This window comes from Lutra lutra, chromosome 4 (genome assembly GCF_902655055.1).
Source record: "Lutra lutra chromosome 4, mLutLut1.2, whole genome shotgun sequence".
Taxonomy (NCBI): domain Eukaryota; kingdom Metazoa; phylum Chordata; class Mammalia; order Carnivora; family Mustelidae; genus Lutra; species Lutra lutra.
Genome location: NC_062281.1, coordinates 182,874,070 through 182,896,211, shown reverse-complemented (window position 1 = coordinate 182,896,211; position 22,142 = coordinate 182,874,070). Strand labels below are relative to the sequence as shown.

General features: G+C 58.5%; 2 protein-coding genes across 12 annotated transcripts in view; both read right to left on the bottom strand.

Annotated features, from left to right (window-relative positions):
* Positions 1-6,971, bottom strand: part of KIF17 (kinesin family member 17) — a 41,410-nt gene extending 34,439 nt beyond the window's left edge. For all 7 annotated transcript variants that reach the window (XM_047724639.1, XM_047724641.1, XM_047724640.1 and 4 more), the window contains exons 1-2: positions 6,633-6,971; positions 600-746 (exon numbers count right to left, since the gene is read on the bottom strand). In XM_047724639.1, the coding sequence (XP_047580595.1) occupies positions 600-746; positions 6,633-6,863 (378 nt within the window). In that variant the 5' untranslated portion in view covers positions 6,864-6,971. The remainder of the gene's footprint in view (positions 1-599; positions 747-6,632) is intronic.
* Positions 6,972-7,946: 975 nt separating this feature from the next.
* SH2D5 (SH2 domain containing 5) lies at positions 7,947-20,802 on the bottom strand. Of its 5 annotated transcripts, none has more exons than XM_047728373.1 (10): positions 20,665-20,802; positions 16,123-16,251; positions 15,684-15,767; positions 15,105-15,179; positions 13,949-14,095; positions 12,460-12,708; positions 12,124-12,298; positions 11,687-11,795; positions 11,062-11,221; positions 7,947-10,212 (listed from the first exon to the last, which is right to left on the bottom strand). In XM_047728373.1, exons 2-10 carry the CDS (start codon positions 16,207-16,209, stop codon positions 10,009-10,011), a joined length of 1,290 nt encoding a protein of 429 aa, XP_047584329.1. In that variant the 5' UTR covers positions 16,210-16,251; positions 20,665-20,802; the 3' UTR covers positions 7,947-10,008. The 5 variants fall into 5 exon arrangements, with proteins under 5 accessions (XP_047584329.1, XP_047584328.1, XP_047584330.1 ...); XM_047728372.1 differs by lacking the exon at positions 20,665-20,802 and adding an exon at positions 20,140-20,456; XM_047728374.1 differs by lacking the exon at positions 20,665-20,802 and adding an exon at positions 20,140-20,452 and having other exon boundaries at positions 15,684-15,764.
* Between the last annotated feature and the right edge of the window lie 1,340 nt (positions 20,803-22,142).

Genomic DNA, 22,142 nt, shown 5'->3' with positions numbered 1-22,142 from the left:
GGTAGGCTCTACGGCTGACTGGGGTCACAGGCCCCACTCTGCCATCTCTCCGAAGCAAGGATCTCTGCTCATGGCCAGGACTGGCCCCCAAGGCAGTCCTCACCTGCAGCCCAGACACTGGGATCCCCAGTCTTGCCCTGCATAGAAGGGGGGTTAAGTCTGGGCTTCCCTATGTCGAAAATGGGGACAATGGAGATCTCCTGGGCAAGGGTGGGGGTTTGGTGAGATCATGATGCTAAGGGCTTCTCACTAGGCTTGGTCAGTAGTAACTGCTTCATTAATTGTCACAACCCCTTCTCGGGCCGGCGCTCTGGGTCATCAGGTCCACGTGGGACAGCAAGTAAAACGTTAAAGTCCAAAAATGGCAGGATGAAAAACACGGAACTGGGAAGCAGAATTTTCTCAATGTGAAGTTCTTCTCCCATCCCCCTTTCAGAAACCGGAGCCTGCCTCTGCTCACGGCAGAGGTCACGGCAGTCTCCGATGTGCTCAGAGTCCTTGCTGCGGGGCACTGGTGCTCCAGGACCCCTCGCCGGAATGTGAGGGGAGCCCCCAGCCCTGAGCGCCAGCCCTGCCCCTTCCCGCCACGAAGGCCCTACCTGGACACTCTCGAAAACGTGCTCGAAGGCCCTGGGGATGACGCCTCTCTGGGAAGGCGGGTCCGGCAGGCCCTGCATGGTGAAGGACTTCCCGCTGCCTGTCTGACCATAGGCGAAGATGGTGCCATTGTAGCCCTCGGTGACACCCTGCGTGGGGGGACCACAAGCCCAGTGCTCAGCTGGCCGGGCCCAGCGGGACTCGGGGCCCCTCCCCGGGTGTCACGATGGCACCCGGCCAGCAGGCAGTGCAGAGACGAGTGAGCCCCGCTCTGCCCCCAAGGAGCTCACCTCCTGGTAGGGAGCTTGACACATGCAAGTGACCCTCATACCAGGCAAGCGGAGGTGTCCGGGGAGCGGGCGGGAGGGGGGGGCAGACAGAAGAGGGGGAGCTGCAAGGTGGCTCAGGGTTCAGGAAGAGGATGGCTTTCCAGGCTGATGAGAGCGCAGAGCGGGCAGAGGCTGAGGGCAGGTGGAGCGGGAGGAGGGGAGAGAAGACAGGAAGGAAACCAGAGCAGCACTGAAGTCGGTCTTCATACACGGACACATTTATTCATTCCGTAGGCACAGGCACCACGCTCTAGCTGGGGACATGGTGATGAACAAGGCGCAACCCCAGTCCCTGCCCTCGCAGAGCTCATGAGCTCATCGATTCTAGAACTCAGCACGGGGGAGGGGGGAGCCTGTGTCAGCACAGGACAGCTGCTCCCAGGCCCCGAGGGCCCACCTGGCATCTTCGCCCAGCGACACTGCCAAGACCCATCCTGTGGACCACCGAGGGGCCCGGGATCCCCAGGGACTGCTGCTGGAGGAGACCCCAAGTCACGATTCATGGCTTCTTGGAGGCCTAGGCCTCATTTTTACAGGCAGAACTGGACAAGCACCTCTGCTTTGTCCAAGGAAGCCCTGAACGCTGTGTGGGTTCCTACACCTCATCAGAGGGAGGGGGGCTCCATGAAGGGACAGCCCCCTGAAGGGGTGCGGGGGACAGGGCAGAGCAGTCACCTGCTGGAAACCTCAGAGCCGGGGACACCTGCAGCCCCAGGATCAGATGGTGCTGGGCCCAGAGTATCTGAGTCACCCAAACCCGGAGAAGGTGTTCCACACGAAAACAGAGATGGCTTCACTGGTGGGTAGGGTAGCCAGCAGCCATGCTAGAAATGGACCCAGTGGGACTGAGAAACTGAATTTCTTTGATTTGATTTAATTCATTTACATTTAACTGAAGCAGTAGGAAATGTTTTTCCATTAAGCATCACTTTATTTTTTGTTTCATTTTAACTGTTGACACTCGAGCATCTGCATGGAAACATGCTACAGTGTAAAACACAGCTGAGTTCAAAGACTGCATGAAGAAAGAATGGGAAATACCCCACTGTCACTGTATGATGACAACATTTATCAGCGTGTTTTCTTGAAATAAAATTTTGGGTATACTGGGTTAAATAGAATTTATTATTAAAGCTAATTTCATTTTGTTTCCTTTCCCTTTTTAAAATGCTCTGTTGGGGCGCCTGGGTGGCTCAGTGGGTTAAGCCGCTGCCTTCGGCTCAGGTCATGATCTCAGGGTCCTGAGATCGAGTCCCACATCGGGCTCTCTGCTCGGCAGGAAGCCTGCTTCCCTCTCTCTCTCTCTCTCTGCCTGCCTCTCTGCCTACTTGTGATCTCTCTCTGTCAAATAAATAAATAAAATCTTTAAAAAAAATAAAAATAAAAAATAAATAAATAAAATAAAATAAAATGCTCTGTTGGGGGGCACCTGGGTGGCTCAGTGGGTTAAAGCCTTTGCCTTCGGCTCAGTCATGATCCCAGGGTCTTGGGATAGAGCCCTAAAAGGCATCGGGCTCTCTGCTTGGCAGGGAGCCTGCTTCCCTGTCCCCAACTCCGCCTGCCTCTCTGCCTACTTGTGATCTCTGTCTGTCAAATTAAAAAAAAAAAAAAAATCTTAAAATAAAATAAAATAAAATGCTCATTTGGTTGAGCGTGGGACTCTCGGTTTAGGCTCAGATCATAAGGGGTCCTGGGATCAAGCCTCGCATCAGGCTCCCTGCTAAGCAGGAAGCCTACTTCTCCCTCTCCCTCTGCTTGTGCTCTCACTCTCTCTCTCAAGTAAATAAACAAAATCTTTAAAAACTAAAAAACTTAAAATTTAAAAAATTTTAATTAAATTAAGAATTAAAAAGTCACACCTCTCATAAATCATATATATAAAATAACAAATATCTTAACAAAATAAAATGTGCTTACTAGAACATTTAAATTAAGCATGTGGCTCACGTTACATTTGTACTGGAGATCCTTGCTCCAGAGCTGGGATCTTCAATGGGGCGGCCACTAGACACATGTAGTTATTTAAAATTTTTTTTAAAGATTTTATTTATTTATTTGACAGAGATCACAAGTAGGCAGAGAAGCAGGCAGAGAGACAGGAGGAAGCAGGCTCCCCACCCAGCAGAGAGCCCGATGTGGGGCTCGATCCCAGGACCCTGGGATCATGACCTGAGCCAAAGGCAGAGGCTTTAACCCACTAAGCCACCCAGGTACCCTGTACTTATTTAAATTTAACTTGACTTTAAACAAAATTAAAATTCAGTCCTTCAGTAGCACTAGCCTCTGTTCAAGGTGCTCACCTGCCATCGATGGCCGGTGGCAGCTCGAGACAGAACATCTCCACCGCTGCAGAAAGTTCTACAGAACAGGATATCATTCCGCAGCGAGGTAGAAAACAATTTTACGTGCATTTTTAAGGCAAAACATAGGATTTCAAAAAGTTTTCACCCATCAAGTGATACCTCCAGAGCTGCGAGGGCAAGCAAACAAGCTTGCCCGAGGAACAGGTCCTGACTGTGGCCCCTCGTTCCTCCACCCCAGGGTCCACACGTCTCCCCGCTCTCTTACCAACTAGCAGACTTGCAGGAAATCAATGGCTAATGGATCCTTTTTAACTTGATGTCACCCTTGGCAGTAATTCCCATGAAAATGCATTACAGGCTGGATGTGCTGAGTACTTTCCTTCCCTTACATTAAACATGTAACTACTGCAACTGAAATTAAAAGCATCTGTCCAGGGGCTCTTGGGTGGCTCGGTTGGTCAAACGTGTGACTCCTGATATCAGCTCAGGTCATGATCTTAGGGTCTGGGGATTGAGCCTCCTTCTCTCCCTCTCCCTTTGCCCCTCTCCCCACTTGGGTTTTCTCTCTCTCTCTTCCTCTCTCTCTCTCTGAAATAAATAAACCTTAAAAAATTTTTTTTAAGAGCATCTGTCCTAAATTGCCTCATGTCCCCCTTCCGCCCCTTCCCAAGCACACCACTGAATGTTCCATCTGGGGACCGAATCCCATGGCTTCTACTGCACTGATGTCTGGGCGTGGTAGAAGTCATGGTACCTGGCCTGTGGGTGGGCTGGGGACGGCTCATCAGGGGCAACTCCAAGGCCATGGGTGTGAAGCCGGGAGAAGGGGCAGATGGCAAAGTCACTGGCTGGGAAAGAGACCGTCGACCAGGTAGCAGGCCAGGCGTGGAAGTGAGGAGCTCAGGTGAGAATGGGGTGAGGAGGTGGAAGTGGGGTGTTTAGGGTGGGCAGCACCCAGGAAAGCCAAAGAGATCACCCAGGGACAGAGAAGATCAGGAATAGGGACTAGATTTGAGGCCTGGAGAAGCAGGAAAGAAAAGGGCAGGAAGGGGCCGTCAGAAGTGCTGGGGGCTTTGTGCAATAGGGACCCAAAGTCAAGGGCCTGGATGGGAGGCCCCATGGAGATGGCAGAAGCCCCAGGAGAGCCTGAAGTGGGCTCAGAGCCCCGCCGGGCAGACCCACAGCCCCCTGGCCCTAATGGCACAGCTGCTCCTGGCTCAGAGTCACCTGAGCTGTGCTCAGCGTGCTGCTCATTTAATGGGAGGCAGCAGGATGGAGCACGGGACCAGACACTGGGCTGGGTATCAAAACCGCCCCTAACTCATTCTGTGATACTCCAGACCTCAGTTTCCCCACCAAGAATGAGGACTCCAGCTCTATACTTGTCCCCAGAGTCAAATGCAGGCCTCCACCTGGAAGGCCCCTGCCTCCACCTTCCTACCTACCTGGCTTACCCCTCTCTTTCTTCAGGTCTCAACTTAAACCTCACCACTTTCAGGAAGCCCTCCCAGCCTTCCCCTCCCTTCCTATACCCTCCAAGCCCAGGTTCTCCAGCTGTCAACATGACCCAGGCTTCCTCTCCCCTTCATCATCTTGGATTGTAGTATTACAACCCTGGAATATGGGCAGGGGGCTGGAATTGGTGTATTAGCTTAGCTGCTCCTCCCCATGACCATGAGCTCATGGAGGGCAGAGGCCACGCCTTTCAGGGCTGGTATGGAGCTGCTACTTTTTAGCTGAATGGGTGAATGAATGAAAATGAGCTTCTGTCATGTTGAATTCAAGGCTCTGGGGGATGTTCAGAGGCAGGTGTCTGGCAGAGAATCCCAAGAAGTGGGGGAACTCAGGAGAAGAGGGAGAGCCAGAGGGGAGATGTGACAGAAACACCGTCCTTAGTGTCTCCTTACCTGGGGCTGGGGTTTCCTGAGGAAGTGCTTAGGGGAGTACTTCCAGGATGAGGCAGGGACCCACGAGCAAGGCCAAGGGACTCAGTCTTGGAATCTAAATCTCTAAGGGGCCAACCCTGGAAAAGGGAGCAGAGGAGGTCTGTAGGGCCTCAGGGACAGAGCCAGGACAGGTGGCTAAAGCTTCAGGGACACTAATTCTGACTCACCACGCAGAACAGTCTTCTAGGCGCCAAGAAGCTAAGGGGAAAGGGGCTGCTTTGGGAAGAGTGAACTTCTGCCACTGGGTGGACATTCAAGGACCCAATGGGGAGAGGGGGCACACCAGACACAACCCCTCAGGTCCCTTCCAGCCTAGGAGTGTGACAGCCTCCCAGTGCAGAAGGACAGCCTAGCCATCCCCAGTGTCTGGGACCACAACCTAGGGAGAGCTGCCCTCATCTCCCGGGCATCATTTCCATAGGGCCCTGACCACTGGGGAGTTCTGGGCTTCAGAACACTTCAATGCTCTCAAGGGAGGGCTTTGAGCCTGGTAGAGAAATGGGGCAGTCGAAGGAGGTGCTCTGGAGGATTTAATTGGCCTGCCAGCGAAAACAACAAAGGTTCTACCACGCATTTTGGAAACACTGGGTTTAGGAAGCCAAATCAGTTTCTTCACTATAGGACTCTCCAGAACCTCAGGTACCTGAATATGCCTTGGGAAGCTTCAAGCGAAGGAGGGTGTAAGCACCATTTCCCAAAGTTGTCCTTTTTCCCTGGGACAACCTGTGACATCTCACTTAACTAATGACTCGCTGAATGGCTGGGGAGATGCCTTGGGAAGAGCCTGTGGCCAGAAGACATGAGGCGTAGCTCCAGCCACTCCTCTGCTGGAAGCTTGGGCAAGTTTCCCTCTTCTGGGCCTCAGTCATCCTATCTGTGAAATGTGCAAGCCACCTAGTGTGAGTGCTCCGGAAAGCAAAAGCCCTATGAAGGGTGACAAACTGGTGTTGCCTCTTTGTTCCTCAACTGCTGAGAGGAAGATGATGATGGGTTAGACCAAAGGGAAACGGTTTCCGTTCCTCCCAGACAAAGGCCAAAAGGAAGGAAGCAGAGATCTTTGTCGGAGGGAGGATGAGAGACGATTCTGGATGCTGAGAGGAGAAAGCAGAGGCTACAGCCGGGGAAGAAGAGGAGGAGGCTGGGGGAAGAGGCTTGAGCATTTGGAGAAGTCCTCAGGTCCTCAGCTGATGGTGGAGGGCAGGCAGTCTTGGAGGCTGGAGCTCTTGTGGGCAGGGGGCTGGGAGGGGTGGGGGCGAGGGCCAGCTCTGGCCCTGCAGACAGTGGACACCGGAACCTGGACGTTGTAGGTGGGTTCCAGCTGTCTCCTACCTAGACAAAAGACTTCAGCCCAACCTGTTGGTGTCCACCTACTTCCTCCAGAGGGGCGTCCCAGCCCAGCTCGGGGACAGCGCTGTCCCTGCAGGCCCCCTGGGCGGCGGCCCCCCGGGCGCCCTCACCTCCACCAGCGGGTAGGCGATCTCGTTGTAGATCTGCTCGGTGAAGTGGTCCATGTAGTAGGCGCCGTCGAAGGTGAACTGCTTGGGCGGCTCGTCGGCGGCGCCCGGGTTCTGGATGAAGCACTGGCCGCGCGCGGAGTCCACCGTCACCACCGGCTGGCAGTTCAGCTCCCGCTCCCGCTGGTTCATGGGGCGGCAGCGCACCACCACCTTCACCGACTCCGAGGCCATGGCGCCTCGGCGGGGGTCCCCCCCGCGCGGCCCGACGTGGGCGGTGCGGCCAGGACTCAGGACCTCTGGGGTCAGGGGGTGGGGCCAGCGCCGGGCGCGGGGGGCGGGGCCTCGCGGCGGGGGCGGGGCCTCGCCCGCCGCCGGGGGCCGGGACTCCCCGCGGAGCGCCCCGAGAAGAGAAGGGGCGCGGCGGTGGGGTCGCAGGACCGGAGCCGGGACCGCCGCCTCCTCCCGCGCCCGGGCTCGCCCGTCCCTGAGGCCCGGCCCGGGGAGGAGGCAGTGGGGGATCCGCGCTGCAGGCGCCGCCGCACGACCGGAACCCCGGAGCCGCCCCAGCCGCCCGCGGGCACGCGCGCCGCCGCGGCGTTCGCGGTTGCCCGGCAACGCCTGTGGCGTCACAGCCGACGGCTCCCGGGAGTGGGGGTGGGGGGTTTGCGAGTTCTCAGCACCCAGCCCCTGGGAGAGTCGCGCAGCAGTCTAGCTGTTGGCTGGCCGGGGCGGCTCGCTTCGCTGGAGCGTCAACTCTCTCCTCTAATCCCCACTGCCCAGTTCAGAGAGGTTAAGCAATCTGCCCGAGGTTGCTCAGCTAGGACCGCGAGAGATGCAGGAGGCAGGCCTTCAAGCGGTAGTTAGAGGCCTACTGAGAAAGGCGACAGGGACCTTGCTGCCTTTTATCCACACCCCTCTACTGATTCAGGGGAGGGCTGCCTCCGACAGAGCAAATCCTTCTTATGCTGCCCTCATTTTTTCTAAGACAAAGGTTAAAAAACAAAACAAAACCATCTTTGAGAACCGAAGTCTTTTGGCCAGAGAGGTTGCCAGGCCAAAATCCCCCAGCTCAGCCCAAGTCCCTCCAGCCAGAATGGCAACTGTCATTTCCTTGCAGGAAGTACCCACTGAGGATTTTAACAGAAGAGACAGGATTTGAATTAATCTACCTATGCTATTCCTTCAGGACATCCTGAGCCCCTGAGGACAGGATCCCTCTGGTTTGCCACCCAGCACCAGCTAAAGTTATGGTTGGCAAATCAAGATAGGCAAACTGGACAAAGACCTTGACTTTCAAAGGAAAAGTCTGTGCTAGACAATTGGAAGAAATGCATTTTATTTGTTTCAAGTGCACACAGGAGAGCGGGTTACCCAGATGGTGCCAGTTGGAACAAAGAGAAAACTGATCTATGGTTAAGACATTGAAGCATCTGCACACGTGGGTCAAAACCCTTGCCCTCTGCATACCACGTGATGAGTACTGTGTGAAGGAATGTTAAAGTGCTTTGAGAACATTCTTGATACCTTGTCCACATGGAGGATATGCTCAACGATACCCATCTCTCACAGAGGTAGGCTTTGGCCTCAGGCCAGGCCAGTCGCCAGGTCTTAAACACATGTCTCCGGTGCTGTAATTCCAGCACCCAAGGACACCCCGTGTCGGCAAACCCCTCTCTTTGCCAGGGAAATGTGAGACCAGGCCTCGCACAAGGAACCATGGGTTCTGGTGGAGATGGCTATAAATTGAGTCCCAGTTCCCCCTCCCATTCAGTGTAAACCTAGTGCTGTGGTTCCAGTGAGGAACCTCCGACAGGCCCCTCCTACCCCTGCTATCCCTTGTGATGAGAGTGACATGGTCCCCAGCCCAGCCCATTCCCTAGGCAGGAGGTTGTGAGCTGGGAAGCCAAGGCCTGACCTCCAGAGGAGCCTCCCTTCTTTCTCTTCCATCAGGGCCGCCCTCTTCCTCCCAGGAGTCAGAAATCATTTTCAAGGCATAGAACAGTCACATCCCACTCCCAGATGTGGGAGAGGGCAGCCCCCAGATTCGTGACTCGGCCTCTGCCTCAGGAATAGAAGTTCCTCCAAAGTGAACCTGTTCCCTAAGTAATTCGGTACTTGTGTCCATCTTTCGAGCTTACTTGTAAAGGCGCTGGGTACCTGTCACTCACTTCAGGGCCACTACCTTAGGCCCGAGTCATTTCCCTGTTACTCCACCCACCCCGCGAGGCCCAGGCCCCTCTGGCAGGACCCACATCAGTTCCACCTTTGGATGGTTCTGCTCTGAGTCCAACCCCAATGCGGCAGGCCTGGTGAGGCGGCCCCTGACAACCATGGCCAGCGCCCTGTTGTGGGGAGTGGGCCAGAATCAGGTGGCTTCCCAGGCAACCCCCAAACCCAGACTGGCCCCCAGGATGAGCTGAATAGGACCCTGGTCACCTGCACACCTGTGGCTCACTGCGGGCCCCTCCTGGTTAAATGCACAAAGGAAATGAGCCTGTGTGTGTGTGTGTGTGTGTGTAGGGGTGTGTGTCCCAGTGGTCCTGGGGGTGTGGGGGCGGGAATCACAACCCTGTGGATTTGATTGGAGACAAACCAGCCTTTATGAGCAGCACAGAGTTTCTTTGCGCTTTTGGCTCACATCCCTTCTAGATAGAGACAGGTGTCCGCGTGTGTGTGGGCGTGTGGGGGGTTCGGCTCTTCGTCCATCCTGCCTTTCCATGCCCTCCTAAGCTTCATTCCTAAGAATGGAATTGACAGAATTCAGTGGAAGACTCCCTCGCTGTCAGATGCTGTGAGACACAGGCTACGCTCTGCTGGCGGGTGCAGCCGGGCCCAGCCGCCAGGCCCGTCAGCTCCTCCGAGCGCTCTCCGTTTCTCTCCTGGAGAGGGTGGCTCACTCCCAGGTCTCTGCCCACACTGAGGACTCACTCCAGCCTCCCCAGTCACCTCTTCCTCATGTGCCCGGCCGCCTCAGTTGGGTACTGTCGGGAGACTCCCAGTCAGGGCCCCAAGGGCTGGCCTCTTTGGGAGAGGACCACATCCCTCATGAGCAAACCTTCCTGCCCCCTCGGCAAGTTCCCCTCCCAGGAGTAAAGTGAAGCCCAGAGACAAGCATCTGAAGTCACCCAGCCGGTGACTGGAAAGCCTGGAGCTCCACCTGCCCTGCCTACAATCTCCGCGGGCCACATGTCTCATGAGAAGCCACCAGCGATCCCCAGTGTCAGGGCTCCCCCCTACCACAGGCGGTGACATGATGGAAGACTGGTCCAAGGGGCAGAGTCGGCGGGTGAAACTGGTGACCAGCAGGGCAGCAGAGGGGCAGGGCGGCCTGGTGAGGCCCAGGAGCCAGAGTGAGGTAGGGCCGGGGGCTCGCCTCCTAGCCCAGGCCCTGCAGCTCTGCCTCGGACTTGGCATGGCCAAGGGGCCGCAGTGTCCGGGGGGGTCTGCCCTCGGACCCGCAGTCCTGCTCTTCGTAGCTGGGGTTCAGGCGGCCCATGTCAAGGGAGCAGAAGAGGCTGCGCTCCGTCCCAGCGTGGTGCTCCAGCAGGGCCTCCAGGCTGGCAAACTCGGCCGGCAGGTGCTAGGGGGGCAAAAAGGGCTGAAGCTCTGGCTTCCCTTCCCCCACAGCTCCGCTCTGGGCACCCCCCATCCCCTCACAAGGGATCCTGCCCCACTTCAGAAGGGAGGAAATTCGACCTCAGAGAGGTCACCATCTTGCCTACGGCAGAGCCAGACACTGTCTCCTCTCTTTCTGTCTCGCCAGCCTGGACGGGACTGAGCCATTCATCTTGTAACAAGTGCGCACATCCAGCCCCTGGAAACCTGTCGTCAGGCCAAGACTCCAGACCTGGGAGCCCAGAGGCTGGGTGAGGTTAGGCCAGTGTCTGCCCTCTCTGAGTCACTTTCCAGCTCCGCTAAAAGACGGGCTATGGTGTGGGAAAGCCACTTTTAAGAGCCGGGATTCCTATAGAAATGGGAAGCATGACCAGGGCCCAAGACTCTGAGGGCATCTGGGTGGCTCCCACAGTCAAGGGTCTGCCTCGGGCTCAGATCATGATCCCAGAGTCCTGGGATCAAGCCCAGGGTCCGCTCCCTGCTCAGTGGGGAGCCTCCTTCCTCTCCCTCTGCTGATCCCCTTGCTTATGCTTGCTCTGTCTCTATCAAATAATTAAAATCTTCAAAAAAACAAAAAAGGCCCCTCTGGGGGCCCGAGGGTGGGGCCAGCTGGACCAATAACAAACTAGATGGAGAGTTAGTTAAATAAGGGGTGTGGCCAGAGAGAACCAATGGGGTACCATGAAGAGGCACGTGGGCCCCCCCCCCAAGCTCCGGTTATAAAGGGCGGGACTTGTAGGGGCGGGGCTTGTGGGGGGCGGGGCCCCGGGCAGGGCCCAGCGGCAAGGGCGGAGCAGGCTGTTTGCTTGCTCACCTCCACGCAGTAGCGGCCCAAGTGGTTCCGGAAGACGTGGTGGGGGACCACACCACACTGTGTCCGCACCGACAGGCACCACTGGCCACTGGTGCCGGGCTCGGGCCACAGCAGGAAGGCTCCAAGCACGTCTCTCCGCAGCAGGGCGAGGGCGCTGGGCCTGGCAGGACAGCAGGGAGAGGCTGAGGGCAGGACTCCGGCCTCACGGCCTCACGTCACTCCCCGGGGTTGATGGCATCACCTGACCCCTCCGCCAAGGGAAGCTTCCTTCCTCAGAGGCGTTAAGGGGCCTTTGACTGCTGACCACTGCAAGACCCACCCTGGAGAGTTTTGAAGAGGTGGCGGTTAGGAAGCAGCTGCCCTGTGACAGGCGAGGTGCTGAGAGCTTTCCCTGAGTGACCCCATTTGATCCTCTCCACAGGCCTGCAATTATCCCCATTTCACATTTGAGAAAACAGGTCCAGTGGGGGAAGCCCCTGGCCCCAGGCCCACCAAGGCCAGGATGGCTCTGCCTCTGTCCAGGAAGGTGGCACACCTCAGGGCCCCAGGGCAGCCCAGAATCCATTCCTCTGCCCACCCCAAGGGGCTGCGTGTGCACCAGCCAGGCCAGACCTCCCCCCGGTACCTGGAGATGCCAGCAAAGGCCCAGATGTTCTCCGTCAGGCTCCCCTCGTTCTCCACCAGACACGAGGGGCCACCAGGCCCCCGGGGCCACGCCTCCCATGCGGCAGGAACTGTGGAGACCACCCAGGGGTCAGAGAGAGGAAGAGGCCGCCCCACAGCTACCGAACCCATCCCTGCCATGCTCATCTCCTCACCAAGTCTCCTCCACGCAGAGATAGGTCCACCCACGGGCACAGCCCACACGTACCCACCCGCTCACCAGCTGGAGCACACCCACAGCTGTCCGATCACCTGTGCAAGCCCCCAGGTGTGCACACCTGGCTGCACACTCACGTGCACACAGGCAGATGCACACACAGGCCGAGCCCTCTGATTCACAAGGATGCACGTGGGCCTGCGCCCCCGCACCCACGCGGCAGGCGAGCCCTGGGGACTCACAGGCCTCCCGAGCAGACAGCTGCAGCTGGGTCTCGTAGGTGCAGCCGCGGTAGGCCCCAGAGCGGATCACCTTGCTGCGAATGGCCTTCTTGCGCACCAGCGTGGGCGAGCAGTAAGGATTCCCCAGGCGGGCATGGCGGGCCCCGCCTCGGCCTTCGGACTCCAGCAGCTCCTTCTAAGGCACCGAGAGGGGCCCACAGGGGCAGGCCGACTCAGGCCCCTGCCCAGTCAGGCAGAGCCCTTGCCGCTGCTATGCTGCGTTCCCCTCCCATGACCCCCAAGCCCTCGCCCAATTCCCTCATTCACTGCCCACCCCGCGGCTGGGGTGCTGCGTACCCCACTGCCCACGGGCCCCTCTGCTGGCAGCCGCCGGAAGGAGACCAGTGCGTGCACGTTCTGTGAGAGCTGACCACGGCTGAAGGGTTCCCGTACTAGGCCAGGGGGGCCCCCAGGGCTGGACAGCTGCTTTGGGGCTACATCCCCTGCAGACCCCAGGCAGGGTTCAGGCTGTGCGCGCTGCTCAGGGTGCTGCAGGAGGTAAGCGAGCTGGAAGGAGCGGCAGAGCAGCAGGTGCAGGATCTGGACCTGGGGAGGAGGAAGAGGCTGGCTCAGGTGGGACGGGGTCCCTGGGGGACTCCTTAGACGGCAACCCACTCGCTATTAGCGCGTGCAGCCCTCGGCTTGGGATCCTCTGCCCCATCCTTCCTGGGAAAACTCCCACTCATCCCTCAAAACTTCACCACCACGCAGTGCCCCCAGCAGCTTTCTTTGTTCATTGAACAGATCCTGAGCCCCGCTTTGTTCCAGACGTCACGCTTGGAGCTGGGAATACACAGGCTAAATGCACGCCCGCCCCTAGCTTGACTACCCCACCCCATGTCCATTTCCTTTTAGAGGATCGGCTACAAGCCCAGGCCCTCCAATCCCACAGCCTGGGCTCCAGTCCCAGCTCTGCCACTTAGGGGCTGCTGTGTGAATCTGGGCAGACAGACGGGGGACTCTCCATCCCCACTTTCCTGTGCTCCCTCAGTGAAGTAGAGCACAGAGAGCCGCCAGCATAAGCCTACCGCTCTGGGGCCAGTACGTTCTACCCCCCACATACATTACCCAGCCCCAAAATATTGAAGCTATGAGCTCCGGAAGGTCAAGGGCAGTGTCTCAGCCCCCTTCCCTTCCAGGAGCCCACACAAGAGCTTGAGATACAGGGCTGATGGCAAATGTTGCTCGCTGGCACCAAGCCCAGTCCCTGCTGGCCACACAGTTATCTGCCAAGCCTCTGTTCATGGTGGCCGTGCTGGCTTTGGCTTCTGGGATCTACCCATTCACCCACTAGCCCCACATTGCCACGCAGTTTCTACTGTCAAAGAATTCCATTGTCTGTGATTAGGAACAGACCAATGACAGTGTGGTTCATGTTCTGAGACCTCAGAAGGAAGAGTGGTCCGGAGGACTCAAGGTAGGCTTCAGAGACACATAGGCTGGCCTTGAAGGGCAAGCTGGAATTTGCCAGAAGGGGAAGGGAATTCCAGGCTAAGAGACAGCATGAGCAAAGGCCCGGCAGAGTGACCATCCAATTTCTAAGCACATGGCCTGATCCCCATGTTCAGGCCCTGGGGAATACTGAGGCCACTAACCTGCTTTTGTGGGGCCCTCAGTGGGCAGAGACACAGAAGGAGCCGGTGCGGGAAGGAGTGGCTGCCTGGAGGGGCCTCTGGCCAGCTTGGCTGAGCCCCCCGAGGCCTAGGTGTCTGGAGCCCATGCTGACGCACGGCACATCCCCAAACCCAGCCTTGGTGGTGGCTCCCCTGCCCCAGGCCCCAGGTACCTCTCCAGGCTGGCTGCCCGCGAAGAGGTGGCAGAAGAGCTTGTTGGCCGGGCTCTGGGGGTTTCGGGCCACGAAGGCGAACTGGCAGTCCGCGGGGCACCAGGTGGAGTAGAGGATGCGCCGCAGGGCGTGAGCCATCAGGAGCACCTGGGGAGGAGCGGGCGGGACGGGCTCCGTCAGCCCCACGCGGCCTCTAGCCGCTGGCCCAGGGGGTGCCCGCCCTGTGGGTCCCACACGCCTGCTGGCCGGCCTCCAGGACCTGGTCTCTGGCCTCAGAGCCCAGCTTAACCCACCCCCGACCCCCCAGCTCCTGGGGGAAGAACTCTTCCCTTCTCCCAGGCCTGCCCAAACCCTGTTTCAGGTGGGAACACTCAGCCTTCACGTGGCCTCCCAGCTCGGTCCTGTGCTCCCCACTGCCAACCTGCTGGCTGGGATTGCCCCCCCAACCCGCCCCCAACCGCACTCCCCATGCTATGAATCCAAGTGGCAAAGCGCTCACTGCCTGCGGAGGCATGAAAAGAGGCAGTGGCTGGGGCCCTGGGGTGCACGTCTGGTGTCTGGAGTCGGAAACCGCCACTCTCTAGGTGACTTGATCAGGTAAGCACAGTCCTCTGAGCCCGCATGACACTTACTAAGTGGGGACAGTGCCCCCTCTGATGGGGTTGCGGGTGGGGGCCGGTGAGATCTCGTGCAAGTGCCCAGGACCTGACCGCAAAGCCTCCGTGACGCACAGCTCTGGGATACGGTTCGCACCCGTCTTAGGAGACCGGCCCCGGGGTTGTGGGGTACACAGTCCGACACAAGGTTAGTGTTCAACACACACTGGCTTGCCCCAGGACGAGAAGGACCCGCGATCAGGCAGGCGCTCCCGACGGGCCTTCGGCCTGAGTCTGGCCCCTGGCCAACCTTGGGCAGACCCACCCAGAGGCCCGCAGCCTGCAGAGAGGTGACGATCTTGACACTCAGGCCAGGAGGTAGCACCTGGAGCTTTTGGAGGGCGAGGCCGGGGGTGAGAAACCTTTTCCAGGGACGTTCAAAGGCCCAGAGCAGGCTGGGGAGGCAGGGATGCTGGAGGGGTGGTGCGGGCTGGGGGCTTTCTGAGGGAGGAGGACACCGGTCCCGTCCAGTCCTCGCTGGCACCCACACAGGCTCCTACCTCGCCCTCCCCGCTGTAGATCTTGAGGCCCTGAAGGCTGAATTTCAGGATGACAGCCCGACGTCGGGGACAATCCTAGGTGGGAGAGAGTTGGTCGGGGCCGGGCGTTACCTTCCAGGCCCTGCCCTGCCTCAGGACCAGGCCCACCAGGCTGCTCAGTCAACTCCTCCCCCGGTGCCAAGGGACTGGGCCCTGGAGAGTGGACTCCCCAGGAGCTGCGGAGGTGCGGATGGGGCCTGGCAGATCGCCCCCCAGCCAGGGTCTTAGCGGGCCATGTTATGACCATCCCCCCCATCTCCACTGTGGTCTCCACCCATGGGAGGCAGGTCATGATTGCCCAAGGGAAGCGGTCCCGGGGTTTAAGGGACACGGCTTCAGGAGCCTGGGTGTGGTCGTCTCTGGGCCCACTTCTCAGAATGACTTTGGTCTTGCCCCTCCCTGGGCCTCCCCCGCCCCATCTCTATGATTGGGGGGTTGGGTGAGATGGCCGCAGGGGCCATTCCAGCCTGACCCTCCCAGGCTGTGATCCCTGCTAGGGACAGGGACAGGGACAGGCACATGCCCATCCTGGCTCCCTACCTTCAGTGCCCACAGCTGTTGCTGCACAAGCCACACGCTCTCCTGGGTGTCCAGGTCGTCCACGGGGAAGGAGCCCACGTACTGCTTGAGGGCATGGTGAGGGCGGGAAGGAGGCCAAGCAGTCAGGACCATGGCCCCTGATCCCATCCTCCAGACTCTTGACCCCGCCCCTCCACCAAACACACTCTGCTCTGCCAGGTAAGCTGGGGACAGGGACAGAGCACTGGACTCGGAGTCTAGCAGGCCCTGCTGCCTTCCCAGCAGGTGGCCTTGGTCATGCCTCTCTGCCCCTCTGAGGCCCCATCTCCTCATCTGTGCCCACATGCATTCTAGAGTCCAGGTCCACTGGGCAAGACAGGCATAGCTCCTCCCCACGCCCCAGGACCTGCACTCAGCTCTGGCCCACGAAAGCGCACCCCGTGGGGGCAGCCGCACCCACCTGGGCGAACTTGGTGATGCACCTGGGCCGGTGAGGGGCAGGGCCGCAATCAGAGGCCCTCCGGCCCCCTGCCCCGGCCCTCTGCATGGCCCCCAGGGTCCCCAGCTTCTAGCTCCACGGGAGAAAATGCTGCAAAGGGCAGGGGAGAAAGGATGACTCCCAGGAACTCCCGCTCAGAGGCCAGGGAGCTCCCCGACCCTGCAAATCTTTCCTGGGCCCTTGCCCTGTGCCAGACAATGTCCAGGGCACTGGGAACACAGGGAATACACAGCCCAGAATAAAATGACAGACTCCCTCCTGCCCTCGGGGAGCCAACAGGCTTGTGTGGAAGACAGACACTGAACGGATCCATCAGTAAGATATGGAACATGCTAGATGGTGATAGAGGAGAGAGGAGGCGGGGAAATGCAGGCTGGGGGTTGCTGCAGCAAGGAAGGCCTCGAGGAGGTGAGAGCTCTGGGGGAGGAGCTTAAGGTAGGCGTGGGGCAGGCCACCTCTGTGCTCTGGCCTCGGCCTGCCCACTGGGTGGAAGTAGGGGTGCAGGCCATGGAACCAGCCTGTATAAAGTGCCAGGGAAGGGGGAACGCCTGGGAAAGTAGCACCCGAGAGGAGGAATGTGACAGCAGCCGCTCTGCAGAGGCACAGGGAAGAAAGCAGCTGACCCCTTGGCTAGACCTTACCAGAAGAGTGGGCCAGAGCCAGACTGGGATCGGCCTTTAATGTTACTCCCCAAGGCAACTGAAGCTGTGCCCTGTGGGCAGTGGGGAGCCATAGAAGGCTCTAGGCCAGGAGCTCTGACCCATGGGAATGGCCCATGAGCTCCTGAGGCTAGCGACGTGCTACACAGGCCCTGCCTCATTCGGCCAGCCAGCCAGAAGGAGCCCTGTCCCCCAACCCAGCCCAGGTTTTGGTCTTTCGTGGGGCCCCTTTCCCAAATCCACTAGTGGAGGAGAGAAGGTACCTCCCTTACCAGACCACCCTCAAGGACAGGGAGAGCGCTCACTCCCCATCTAGAGCTCATGACCGCAGCTGGTGCACAGTGAACACGGAATCAAGGCATCTTGAGAAAGAGTGGCTGATGGCCTCTGTCTGGGTCCCCCATGACTCAGTTCCCTCAGTCCTTCCTGGGGCCAACTCAGACCCCATCTCCATCTCCCATCCTGCCTGGCTACTCACCAGACTACTTCCAATCACTGCACTTAGCATCAGAGAAATCTGGGTCCAAATGCTGTGTGACTTTGGGCAAACAGCCCTACCTCTCTGAGCCTCCATGTCTGCATCCCCCAAACCTGGGATCATGTCAGGACTCTAGAACTGAATGGAGGAGCAGGCACCCAGCATGATCCCAGCTGGGCCTGGAGGAACGCTTAACAGGTACACGGAGGGTGGGGGGACCCCAAAGCCTGCTGATCAGGAGGGAGCTTGGGAGGACAGTGAGGTCTGACCACTTTCAGGGCCCTCCTTGCATGGAAAGACAGGAAGGAAGACCTCCCAGTCAAGGAGAGTGAGGCAGAGGGAGAGGCCTGCCTGGGAGCCAGGATTCCTCCAGGAGAGAGCAGGTATTAGGGCGCTGGGCAGGAAATGGGTGTGTCCCGGGTGTGCTCAACCCACCTTCCTACAGACGCTCTCAGCGCCAAGAGCCCAGGAACCTCTCTCTGTCTGCCCAGACCTTCAGCCCCAGGCTCAGCCCGGGTGGGGGCGGCAGCAGTCACCCACGACATTCTGGGAGCAACCCCTTACTTCACTTTCCATGAGCGGCCGCGCCAGAAGAGCCAGAAATAAAGGCTGCACGGTCCCGTGGACGCTGTCCTGGTTCCTCCTCCCTGTACCCTCTCCCTTCCTGCTTTTCCGGCCTCGCACCCTCCACTGTTTGATCCTGATCATTTTTTCACATCACGTCCATCATCTATTGTCCATTTTATGGTTTTTTAAATTTATCTTTAGTTTTTTGGTCCATTTGATGTTTAAATACAACCAAGTTAGATGTGTAACAGGCACAAAGGCTGTGTGGCCGCTGTTCCAAGCGTGGAGACGGCGCTTCCAGCCAACTCCCCTTCTGTCTTCATTATCACAGTGTGGGCCGGGGGGCTCTGGACCCACAGGTGGAGGCAAAAACCAAACCACAAGTGGGGCAGAAGGGAGAGAGGGAGAGAGGAGAGTCTGAAAAGCAGTCAGCAGACGTGGGAACAGAGAAGCAAAGACAAAATAATAGATAAAGGAGGGATGGGGAGGGAGAGATGAGCACATTTCCCATCCTGCCTGTGCTGACACAGCCCCTCAGACACTAAGGGTGTAAGACAGCAAAGAGCCACATGGGCCCTCAGGCTGAGTGTGCCTGAGCACGTTCACACTCACACATGCCGAGACAGCTGTGTCTAGGGCTGCGAACCGCCTCCTCCTTCCAGATACAGAAAGGCAGCTTTCCTGGGGACACTCCACGGTCCAGATAGTGGGGGTGGGGAGCACCCCCCTACCTTCACCTGATCCTTCCCCCAGGAAACTGGAAGTTTCTCTCTTCCTCTCTCCCTCCCAGTGCATGTCACCCCCAGGCCTGAATTTAAGGGTACCCAAACGAGGGAGGGTACCAGGCTCACCCTAACCCCAGAAAAAGACCTGCTTACTCATTCTGAGAACAAACACACACTTATCTCTTTGGCGCACACTTGTTTTTCCAAGGTTTTACAGAGGAACCTGGCTGGGCCAACACCATTCTAGGAGGACACCTTTGGAATGAGCCCAGGGCTCTTCTTTTGCTCCTCTGAGAATTTCCAGGCGGTCCTGCTTAGAGACAGGGTACTGGACGGGTTGACTTACCTCCAGGGTCAAGGACAGAAGCCCTCTACGGCACTGCACTATGGCTGAGATGAGTCATGGGGTTGGGGGCCGCTTTATAGTATCCTGGGAGACCACTCAGCCTGGACTCTGGGCTTAGGAAAGGGGAGCTCAGAGGGGTGAAGCCACTTGCCCAAGGTCACACAGCGTAAGGGAGAGCTGGGAAGCAAACATGGGTCTCTGGGAGCTTTTCCCCTAAGCCATGGCAGTGTCCTTCTGCTTAGACTCCTCTCCCAAGTAAGCGGGGCGTCCATCATGGGAGCCTGGCGAGTCCCGGACTATCCAGCTGCCCCCAACACCTCAGGGGCTGGGGGCTGATCTTATCAGCAAAACAGCTGCTTTCTCAGTCTGACTGCCTCCTGCCCAGATGGTCTGGGGCTGCCAGAGCCTCTCTGGCAGCTGCCTCACCTCCACCACCTTTGGCTATGCCTCACACAAGAGCCTCCCCCCACCCGCCTCCTGACACACTCCTTCTGCCCTAGGCCACCCAAGCAGCCGGAGCTCAAGATCAACATCGTGGATTGTGAGGTCCGCAAGTCCTCTCAGCCTCCATTTATCTCCTCAGCCGTAAAGTGGGGATAGTAATAGCACCTGCCTTCTGGGGTTGTACATTTATCTGCTCCTTCTGACAATATTCCAAGTGCCGACTACGTGCCGGGTGAACGAAACAGAGTCCCAGCCGTTGGGGAGCGCCCAAGCAGGGCTGGGGGAACGATACTGGAAATCAACATTTCCGCGGGGCTTAAGTGATTTGGAGAAAAATACAGTAGGGTGAGGAGGATATATGATGGGGGGGTCGTCGAGGATGGCCTCTCCGAGCAGACTACTTGGAGCGGAAAGTGCTGTTTTCAGATTAAGTGGGACGCTCCCCCGCGTGGGTCATTTGTCCTGCTATTATCGTCGCGCCTGTGGAGTGCGGCCAGGGCTTTGGGCTGACAGTCCCCAGCCCGGGGCAGAGAAACTCCCCGGACCGCCCGAGGGGCGAGCGAGGCAGGACGCTGGCGGAGGGACAGGGGAGGTGACCGCGGAGGTGATGGACGGCGACCGTGCCGGTGGCGGTGATGGAGGGAAGCGGCCGAGATGCTCCTCCCCATCCGAGACCTCCTCCCACCTCCGCGCCGGGGGTACCGAGCCCCGCTCCCGGCGATCCGCCAGCCCCGACCCCGCTGCCCCGCGCTCACTCACCGCGGCCGCCGCGTCTCGAGTCCCGCCGCCGCAGCTCCGCGCAGCAACCCCGGCGCGCCCTGCGCGTCTCCGCCGCCGGCCCCCCGGCGCCCCCCGCCCGCGCGCCCCCCACGTGGCCGCGGGAACCAGCAGGCCGTATCACCTGGCGGCGGCGCCCAGCCCTGGCCGGCCAATCGGCGCCCGCGGAGCCGCTCCGGTTAGGCGCGCCGCCCAATCAGCGGCCGCGAGGGGCCCTGGCACCGCCCCCGCCTGCTCGCGCCCCGGCGCTCCGCCTTAAAGGGCCTGAGGGGTCCTTCCCGCCCCGCGCCGTTCCCTCTTCTCGGGCTGAGGAGTCCGAGTGCCCAGGCCCTGGCTGGAGGTTCCCTCTTTGAGGAGACCTTCTCCTCCTGCTCCCTGGGAAGCTCCTCCTCCTCCAAACCGCGGGTCCCGCAGCTCCTCCTCCGGGAAGCCTTCCTAGACCATCAGTGACTCCTCCACCCCCTGCAGAGCCCTCGCGACTCTCGCTGGTCACGCCATTCCTCTTACTAGCGTGCAAGCGGCACTGATCAGGAGGGGCCTCCATCCCCAGGGCGCAGGACAGAGCCTGGTTGGTTCAGTGGTTGTCGTCTCGACGATCGAGTGACTGCGCGCAGGACCCGGCCTCCCGCGTCCGGGGCACCCGGACCAGTCTCACCTTTCCTCCCCTCAGCCTCGGATGGCAGTGGGTATCCGCCTCCTCTTTCTCATCCTCTCCCCGCCCGGCCGCTTTCCTAGGACGATCCGAGTCCGCCCAGATCGGCGTGAACGTTGGCTCCCAGCACTGGGGCCGCGACCCTAACCTTTGGGTCGCACGGAAATCCACTTAGATGGGGGAAACCCGGTGGGCACACCCAGCCCGAGTGTCAGCTTCAGCTTTGAACTGGAAAGCACTCTTGTCCCCATCAGGCCAGGGACCTTTTAGGTGGCAAAAAATACATTGCAAACCCGATATAGCCCAGCCTTTGGTTCATGGGAAGCGTGAGTTCTGCGGAGGAAACGCGGGACATTGTGCACGTGCCACTCCTCGGAGAAAAAGCCGGGGCTCAAGTCCAATGGGAAGGGCACGCTGATAGAAGTGGGCAAGGCAGAGGGACAAGGTCTGGAGCTGAGGACCTCAGGCGGGTCCCAGGAGGAGGCTGGTTTCAGCCACGCCTGTCGGTGTCCGCCAGAGCATCCGCAGGCCCTTCCAGAGGCAGCACTGGGCTGTAACGGCTAGAGAGGCTTGGTCGCGAATTTGGGCGCGTTGTCTTAGGAGATGTGGGACCTTGGGCAAACACCTTAATCCCTTCAATCCTGAGTGCCTCGTCCGTAAGTGTTACTAACACGTGACTCATAGCAACGTCAGGATCCAATGAGTTATGTGGGCAAAGTGCTTGGCACAGTGCCTGACACACAGTAAGTGAGACACTCGATAATACTAGTTGGTGTTAAACTTTGCTTCTGTCCTTGAGTCGCTTTTACGTATGACCGAATGGCAGGTGTTTAATGAATTCCACATATCAAGTGCTCTAGGAAACCCTTCATGAAGCTGTGTGAGGGCCTTGGCCTTGAGTACGGTGATGAGAAAGAACTAGATGGTTTACAACTTGCTCCTGCTTTTTTGAAAATCTCAATTTATGGAATGCAGGGTACACAAAAGATAAAGGGTTAATTCTTACTAGCTTTTTTAAAAAAAGAAAAAAAGCGTGTGAATTTTGTTTTGTTTTGTTTTGAAAAGATTATTTATTTGAGGGGCACATGGGTGGCTCAGTCGGCTAAGACTCTGCCTTCAGCTCAGGTCATGATCCCAGGGTCCTGGGACTGAGCCTTACGTCGGGCTCACTGATCAGCAGGGAGCCTGCTTCTCCCTCTCCCTCTGCCTCTACGCGCCCCCCCCCCCGTGTTCTCTCTCTCAAATAAATAAATAAATAAATTCTTTAAAATTTTTTAAAAATAAAGATTATTTATTTGAGAGAGCTGGGGGTGGTGGAGGGGTAGAGGGAGAG

Coding starts and splice junctions, on each gene's coding strand:
- SH2D5 (XM_047728373.1), bottom strand. CDS start 16,209: ATGCAGAGGGCCGGGGCAGGGGGCCGGAGGGCCTCTGATTGCGGCCCT. Junction 12,709..13,948: donor CGGGCAGCCAGCCTGGAGAG/GTACCTGGGGCC, acceptor CCTCCTCCCCAG/GTCCAGATCCTGCACCTGCT. Junction 10,213..11,061: donor TGGGCCGCTACTGCGTGGAG/GTGAGCAAGCAA, acceptor TTGCCCCCCTAG/CACCTGCCGGCCGAGTTTGC.